An 8912-nucleotide genomic window follows, 5' to 3' on the forward strand; every position below is an offset into this window, starting at 1 on the left:
CCCAGGAGAGAAGGGACCGGGGCTGGGCTGTTATCTGGGTGTCCTCAGATAGGACGTCCCATTGATCTAAACCACCCTAAAGGACTTAATTGCTGTAATAAATACTTCCCGTCGTGAGTTCCCAGAGTGGCCATGTATTTGGGCAAGTATGGAACACACTCTAGCTTTTCTGGCTGCTGCGTCCAGGTCTGATTGTAGCTATCAGATCATATCAGATCCCATGATTTAGTCATTACTTAATAGCAGTTTCATTCCCAGCCCCTAGCCTGTACCTGCATGTTTCCATCTCTTGAGTTTGTCCCTATCCTGTCTCTAGTAGCTGTTGCATATATGATAAGACTCTAGTTTCCTTCCCCTCCCCTCTTCTCCCCTCCCCTCCCCTCCCCTCTTCTCCCCTCCCCTCCCCTCTTCTCCCTTCCTCTCTTCTCCATTCCCCTCCCTTCTTCTCCTTTCTCCTCTCCTACTCTTCCCTCCCCTTTCTCTCCCCTCCTCTCTTCTCTTCCCCTCTTCCTTCCCCTCCTCCCCTCACCCCTCCCCAGTCTCCCCTCCCCTCCCCTCCTCCCCTCTCCTCTCCCCATTCTCCCCTCCCCTCCTCCCCTCTCACCTCCCCATTCTCCCCTCCCCTCCTCCCCTCTCCCCTCCCCTCCTCTCGCCTCCTTTCCTCTCCCCCCTCCTCTCCTCTCTTATTTCCTCTCCTCTCTCTACACCTCCTCCTTGCATACTCACTCTTTCTGAATTTTCTACAGTGATTGTATCTTCGTTTGTAAAGACAGAAGTTAAAGCAGAGGGATGCTTACTGTGTACCGAAAGGCAGTGAGTGAGCACACACTTTAGAGGGGAGACTGGGGTCCTTCAGAAAGACCTTGAATTTCCCTGCCATCATTTCCGTGGTTCGACTCACATCTCACGCTCATGACGGGGTAACGGTTAAGCCCCTCCCTCAACACCCCTCACCCCAATAACTCACAGAGTCAGGCCAAGCTGTCTGAATTCTTTGACTTGCCTCTTGATTTTTCACTGAGCCTCTAATGTGCGTCTTTTCTGGTTATGTTTATTCCAACAACCTCCCAGGTCACCCTGTTAGCCCCGGGCACTGTTCTTTGGGGGCCCGAATGGGAAGAGAGAAATCCCCAGGAAACTGAATGGATTCGCAGACCCAGCTGGCTCTGAAGGTCAGGATGAGGGACAATCGTCCGTCTAGAAGGCCACTGGAGCCCTCTGCCTTGGCTTAGATGCTGAGTTACACGAACAGAGGTAGATTCTGAGTGGCCACTGTTGGCCTAGGAGGCCTCCTTAACTGGATGCAATGTCATATTTTCAGTCAAATCAAACCAAGACTTACCCTTGATTCTTTATGTCACCAGGTGCTGCTTGAGGGGCTGTCACCCAGGCATGTCGAAGCTGCAGGACTGTGGTCATCTGCCCCCAGATGGCACTGCTAGCCGAGCCTCTAATGTACCTCAAGAATGACGCAGGGGATAACCCTGAAGCAGCAAACCCAGAGACCCAGGGATAACTGAGTGGCCTTTGACGACTCTTTGGAAAGCGAGTAGCCCTTAAAATAACTGATTCAAACGAAAGTTCCATTAGTTGTTTTATATATATATATATATATATATATATATATATATAATATGTCATCTAAAAATTTAAATAAAGTTTCCTACAACAGTGGCGGCTCTCCCGGGACTCAAATACATCTCAGCTGAGAGGGAAGTAGGGTTGTCCTTTTGCAAACCCCCTCCTACCTCAGTTAGAAAGTTTTAAAGGGCATTTCTGAGTCTGCTCGCTGACTTGGGAATCTGAAAATGCCAGTGTCTCAATGAATCAGTCGCAGATGAGAAGGACTAATTGGCCCCCAGGTAGACGTGAAGCTGCTTTCAGTCTTGGTTTTTCCAAAGTGTTTATTTAAGCAAGTCCTTGCAGTGCTCCCATGGAAAAGCCCCCCACCCCCTTCCTCTTGACCTCTGTGACCTCGTCCCAGGGCACAGTGCTAGGGGATAATTAAAACTGTTTATTCTTCAGGAGGCTCTGAGAGTTCACAGAAGTTTTAAAAATTAACTGGGGACTCAGAGTAGCTATGTACGTCCTGCTGGGATCTTGGGGCCACAGACGCTCATGCCCAGCTTCCTAGAGGGAAGGGGACAGCCTGCTTCTTGACCCTAGAGCTCACAGTCATTCCCCCTCCCCCTCCACATCTGCGGGTCTATGCTCTTTTCATATGCTTCTTGGCAAAGAGGGGATTGAACACAGCTCCCCCTTCCCCTCCCCCTCCCCCTCCCCCCCACACCAGTAAGCATCTACTGTCGAACTCCACCCTCATCCCTAGTTTTTACCTTTATTTTAAGGCAGGGTTTCACTAAGTAGCCCGAGGTGGCATAGAACTTGCAACCTTGGGCATCCTCCTGCCTCGGACTGAATAGCCTGGCTGGCAGGCCTGCGCCGTCTTGTCTGACTCCAAGCTGCCCAGAGGTGAAGAGCTTCCTACAACTGCAAATGAAGGAGCAAAGCAGGCCAGAGCCTCTCAACTGAGGAGCTAATGCTCATTTCCCGAGAGCTCAGCACGCAAGAGGGACCATCACCTCAGGACCTCATGCTTCCTCTCCCAACCTCCGGTGCTGTGATAAAGACTTCCTGTTGTAACTTGGCTGAGTCAACCTTTAGGGGCAGCCACGCTCCTCCCTCAGAGAGCCAAGAAACTCAAGGGTGCCCGAGGTGGGTGGTAAAAGTATCCATGGGATGGGATATGGGATATGACAGCCCTCCTCCTCCATACGACTTCACCCTAACCCGTCAGGACCTATGATGCCCGTCAAGAATATGGAGGGAGGGAGCCATGTCACCGTGCCCACCTTGGAGTTAGACATCTCTCATCTTTGTGACATTTCACCTTCTCTGGGGACTGGAAATCATGGCATGTTGGAGGATATAAATGGGGCTAAGGGCTGTGTAAAGATGCTTTTGTCAAGGGTCTGGTCAGCCTGGGACCAGAAGGAAGGATTCCAGAGAGATCAGGGGGACAGGAAGAGGGAAAGAAAGAGACCAAGGGTCCCAGACAAGAGCAGAGGCCCCAGTGAAAGCCCCTGGGGTGGGCTGTCTGTGACCTCACAGATTGGACTCTACCCGGGAGGCTGTAGCTTCCAGAGTGGCACTTCCTGAGGAGCCCTCGCCCCCCGTGGGAGGCAGGCACCTTTGCTGAGGGTCCGGGCGAGCCCGAAGTCCAGAGATGATTGTTTAGCATTTTCCTCCACTCCCAGTTTTCTTCTCGAGGGGAAATGGACCCATGGAAGCCCAGCCCTGACAAGGGACTCATCTGTCCCATTCTTGTTTATTCACAAGGCAGGGGACATGGCCAGGGCATCTGTTTTATGCTTTTAGAGTGTGTCAACAGGGTCACAGCGAAAAAATAGCAGTGCTGGCCCCGGTGAGAAAACAGCAATGCAGGCCCGGGCCCCATCTGAGCGTGGGTCCCTGCAAGTCGACAGCACTGGCTCCCACCCAGTAAGAGAATGTCAGAAAGGGGAGTGGGCTGTGAGAAGAGCCTGAGTCAGTGGCATTGAGGACACAGTGCCGCGCGACGAGGGGGTCAGGAGCATCCTTTCCTCTATGAGGCCACAGGAGCCTGAGCCAGGATCCAAAAGTCTTGTGTGGTATCTGTTGATGCTTAGCCCAAGTAAGGCTCCACGGGCTCCATGGGAACAGTCACTTAGCCCCAACACACACACACACCCCATTAAAACTCACATCCAGACATAACACACACAGCACGCCATTGCACACATGCATGTCACACATCATACAGTGTACACACTGGTAACCTACCTACCCCTCCCCCACACACACATACCTACAACACATAGACTGCTAACACACACTCAGCCACACAGTCCTGCTGCTGTGGGGGCAATGATAAGTGGATGTGTCCTACTGAGGGCACTCTGGTTGTCCCTTGGAGCGGGGTGGCAGGACAGAGTTTGCACAGTTAGACTCTTGTTATGTGTGAGGGTGCCTTGTTCTCTCACTCACCCAACAGGCTGTATCTGTGGATGTCAAAGCCGGGGACTGGTGCTACCCTGGTTAGTTTTTATTGCCAGTTTGACATAACCAAGCGTCAGCCTGGGAAGAACCTCATCTGAGGGATTGTCCAAATCAGACTGACTTAGGGCTGTGTCTGTGCGGAATTGTCTTGGTTACTGACTGTTGTAGGAGGGCCCAGCCCACTGTGCAATAAACTGTTCATTGGGCAGATGGTCCTGGGCCAATATAAAAAAAAATAGCTAGGAGGGAGGCAGGAAGAAGAGCTCCTTTGTGGTCTCTACTTCAGTTCCTGCTTCTAGGCTCCTGCCTTGAGTTCCAGCCCTGATTTTCCTCAGGATGGACTGGTGTCAGGAACTGTCAGCTGGAATAACCCCCTCCCCTGAGTTGTTTTTGGTTGGAATGCTTAATCACAGCGACAGAAGGCAAAGAACAGGTCCTTTCCATCACCGGCCAGACAGAAGACCTCCACTATCTCATTAGCATAGGCTTGTGGGTGCCATGCCTAAGTCTGAATGCCAATGAGAGACTAGCCACCAAGGCCACTGCTTTCCTCTGCCAACCATCTCAGCATACCAACAATCCAGGGCATGCTAAATGGGCGATCTGTCTCGTGATCTTCATAACAGTCTCTGGGGAAGGATGAATAGGCATCTACCTTGTCTTGTGCCCTCTTGCCAGTGAAGAGTATAATTCACATTCCACTCACACCCCCTGCAATTTGCCTTCTGATTATGACTGAGTAGACTCTTACTCTAGATGTATCCACCAGACTGGCAAGGTGGGTGGGATTCTTTTTTTTTTTTTAGAAGAGCCGGGGCTGTCTCTGGCCCACCCAGGTGAGGTACAGTCAGGCTATAGGGTAGGATTTCTCTTTTATTGTTTGCTTGTTTGTTTCTCGAGACAGGGTTTCTCTGTATTGTTTTGGAGGCTGTCCTGGAACCCGCTCTGTTGACCAGGCTGGCCTCAAACTCACAGAGATCTGCCTGCCTCTGCCTCCCGAGTGCTGGGATTAAAGGCGTGCGCTACCACAGCCTGGCTTGGGTAGGGATTTCTTATGGTGGATCGTGCACCCAGGACACCAGAAGGAGGAGACAATCTGCCCATGAGGTGAGGAGAGAGCATTGCTCAGTTTAAACATCTCAGCACCATCCGCTTCCCGTACTGGGATGGGGCCAGATGGGTCAGTGGAATCTTCTCACAGGCCCAGCAGAGTCGGTACCCCAGAGCTGGGCCGTGGCTGTCATGGCCAACAGCAGCAGTGGAGAAGCAGAAGTTGCGCAATGGTGTCTCTCCACACGGTGTGGGAGATGACGGGCATGTGTGTCCCTCTGTAGGCTAAGACTGAAGCCCAACCAACCTTGGCCCTTGAGACATAAGATGACCTAAGTAGGGCATCGGTGGTGGCTGCAGAGGTCAGAGCATGTCTCTGGATTTACTGTCCAAGGAATAATATACCATACCCCACAATGTGGAGTTGCTTGATTTTAAATGACCTGATTTTTTGGCCTCTGCTTTGTGAAGGAAGAGCTTTTGTCCGTCGGAAGGTGTGCTGGAATCATTCCCCGTGTGCCCCTTTCCCAGGTGTGCTGGAATCATTCTCCCTGTGCCCCTTTCCCAGCCACTCTGCCTGCTGCTAACACAAAGGCCCAGAGGAAGTCAGAGTGAGGCCCTGGTGTGAGACCAGCACTGCTGCTCTGGGCCCACCTTTGATTGGAGGGGTGTGGCCGGATGCTCAGGGCGATTTGTATGTGCTGTGCGCATCCCTGCAAAGCCACCATTCTGGAAGTTGAAAGCACTTCTGTTCTAGAAAATGTCTTTCAGGAAACATCCAGTTGATTACCTTTTCAACTCTAGCTCTGCCGTTCCAGAGAAGTTTCCATCCAGGGATCACTTTAAAAGCCACAGAAACCAGCACATTCACGTCCCTCCTGTGGGTCCTGATAAGAGATCTTACTACAAAAGGGCTGTGCTTGCTGCCAAAGACAGCCCCTCTTTCTCATGGAACAGGTTAACTGCTTGGCTGCCTGTGCAGGGAGGGCCTCAAGGTGAAGACTTCAGTGCAGATGAAGCACAAGCGGATTCTAGCTCTCTCTTTTAGGACCCAAGCCCCAGATTGGTCGCATTTTCTTTTTTCTAAGAAAAGCCATGTGCGGAAAAAGACTCTTCCATGCACAAAGCCTAAGAGAAATCTACCTTAAAATAGTTTCATGTGGGAGAGTGAAGCAGCATGTTCCACGTGGAAATAGAACGCGGTTGGTCATGATGAGTTACATGCTGGATTCCCATCCTAGCTGTGATCCGGGAGGCACCGCTGCGTTTGGCTCTTCTGTGGAGGGAGCAAGTCTGAGCAGGGCGGAGTGGGCGGAGCTACTCCTTCTAAGCCCCCTGTTTACCCAGAGGAGGGCCTGCAGCAGAGGCCTGCTGTCTTCAGGGAGGTGGCTCTAACCACAGGCCCCATGGCGGCAGCATTTGCTCTGTTTCCTCCTCTTCTCATCTTCCATTCAAACTAGTTAATCGCCCGGCTCCTTTGTGTGTGTGCTAATTCTACCTGCACAGGTTCCATCTTCAACTTCAAGGCCAGGAGGTGGGGCTGGGTATGCTGTGGGAACAGCAGGCAGGCATTGCCCCTGAGGGTTGTTCCTGGGCAAGGTCCAGGGCTCTAGATCAGGTCCTGTCTGTGTTTGGGACAGCAGCATGGGAGTATTATAGTGATTGCTTTTACTTCTCTCATCTCTGAAGTTACAGAGATTTCCTTCTCTATGTTTTTTTACACTCAATTGTATTAGTTTTAATTGTGTGTATGTATGTGCGTATGCATGTGTACATGTATGCAAGTACCCAAGGGGGCAGTAGTGCCACCTTTCCTGGAACTGGAGTTACAGGCGGTCATTAGTTGGGAACCAAACTCAAGTCCTTTACAAGAGCAGTCCTCCATTAGCGGCCGAGCCATCTCTCCAGCCTCTGGAGTTTTCTTTTTCTTTCTTTTTTTTTTTCCAAGCCAAACCGATCCAGCTTTATTAAAGATATTTTCCATAAACAATCATGGTATTTTCAGGCAGGACATGGGCAGACAATCATTAACAGTTTACAAGAACTTCCAAACTCCCTTCTTGTATGGACTACCAAAATCAGAAAGCCACTATAAAACTCGGTCTTCATTCAATGTTTTGAAAAGGGGAAGAGCTTAGAGTGAGGGTTGACATTTCACATTAAGGATGTTGTTTAACAACTTTTCACAAGCCGACCCTGACTTTCAGGAAATGAAACAAAAACGGCAGAAATATCAATCTGAAGATCCACAATCTTGTATATAAAAGGAGCGCTGCTCTTTTGAGGTTATCATTTTCACCGCAAAGTCCAGATTGCCCAATAGACCAGCAAAACCAATTTTGGGGGGTTAGGTTCCAACAGGTCTCTGGTTTTAAGGGAGTTAAGTCTATGTTGATGGTACAGGGGGAAGAGGTTATAAAAATGAATTTAGAGTTTTCCCACACAAGGCGTTCTCTGCCATGGTGGCTACATATGTCAACACCAGGACGTCTCTCCTAGGCCAAGAGGAGACTTTCTAAATTGTCAGGAAAAGATGTTTTCCATCACTATTATCAATCCAGCTTAGGAGACATGTTCCTTTCCCCCCAAAACAATGAAGTGTTCTGTGTGCTAACAACATAGCTTAAAAAGAAAAAGTAAAACAAAATTCTGCATTTTTATAAAACTTGATAAAAATAGTATTTCAAACTGTACAGTCACCAGAAGTACACAGTTATCAAAAATGTACACATTTTCACTTGGCATCTCCAGTACCTTCAGCTTTTTGTGCCTGGTCTGTTTTGGCGTCTCCATTTTCTGCAGGATTATTTGCATCCTTGCCAGCATCTGCTTTCCCCTTCTTCCCCTTGGGTACTTTCTCTCCCTTCTTTGCAGGGGCCTTTTTAGGCTTGGGCTCTGGCTTTGGAGGAGCAGGTTTAGCAGACAACCTTGCAGATCTTCTCTGTGGCTCGTCCTTCACCTTGCCTTTATCTCCTTTAGTGTCCCCTTCAGCCTTTCTTTTGGGCATGGCAGCGGCGGGGGACGTCGGCGCTGAACGCGGGGATGCAGCAGTGCGCGGGTTTGGTCCTTCCAGGGGTCGTTCTCGCTGCTTCTTCCGAGTTTTCTTTTTCTGATGGAGGGATCAGTTCTCTACACTGGCTAGTGCAGGGACTTGGTAGAAGCCATGACTCAGAACTGAGTACATGGCCTCCATATAGCCTGGAAAGACATTCTCTGGGGACTTTGCTTCCGTGCTAACTGTTCTGGTCATGACGAGTCTGCGAAGGAAAAGGCAGTGGGGGACCCTGGGGTTCTCTCTGTGCCGCACTAGTGACAGTCTTGTCAGCTCTGTAGGGTTCTTATTGTCACAGTCTGGTTTCACAAGGCTGGCGGTTGTTGGGGCTCCTCTCTGTGGCCCATGGATACTGCAGTCCCAAACTCCAAGTGTCCTTGTCCCTTCAAACTGTGAGTATCTGTCTCTTACATTTTAAACTTTGTTCTGTGGCTCAGAACTCCCCCAATAATTCCCCTGGGGCAGGTAAAAGAGCTCCTCATCCTGGGATCAGTGCATGTGAGTCCTCCCCAGCCCCACAAACCTCCTTTACTGACTGTCACTAAGGACAAGAGAACGGTGAAGATGCTCAGGGTGCAGGCTCATGGACATGGCTCTCCTCTGAGGTTCATGAATACAGCCATGCCTGTTCTGCCTTTCCAATCTGGATAGATGATCACCAGAATGCTGACATTTTACTAAGACACACCCATAGGTCGTAGTGCTATGGTAGAGGGAGCAGGAGTGGGTTGATTTCCCCTCTCCAGGTTTAATGGTTAACCGGCATAGCTCT

The 8912-nt window shown here is 50.2% G+C and overlaps 1 protein-coding gene across 1 annotated transcript; it reads right to left on the bottom strand.

The window, feature by feature from the left end:
* Positions 1-7660: 7660 nt before the first annotated feature.
* Positions 7661-8177, bottom strand: LOC121132846 (non-histone chromosomal protein HMG-17-like). The gene has a single exon (XM_040728283.1). It carries the CDS (start codon positions 8093-8095, stop codon positions 7823-7825), a length of 273 nt encoding a protein of 90 aa, XP_040584217.1. The 5' UTR covers positions 8096-8177; the 3' UTR covers positions 7661-7822.
* Positions 8178-8912: the final 735 nt, after the last annotated feature.

This window comes from Mesocricetus auratus, unplaced genomic scaffold (genome assembly GCF_017639785.1).
Source record: "Mesocricetus auratus isolate SY011 unplaced genomic scaffold, BCM_Maur_2.0 Super-Scaffold_100018, whole genome shotgun sequence".
In the NCBI taxonomy this organism is placed as follows: Eukaryota; Metazoa; Chordata; class Mammalia; order Rodentia; family Cricetidae; genus Mesocricetus; species Mesocricetus auratus.

Coding starts and splice junctions, on each gene's coding strand:
- LOC121132846 (XM_040728283.1), bottom strand. CDS start 8,095: ATGCCCAAAAGAAAGGCTGAAGGGGACACTAAAGGAGATAAAGGCAAG.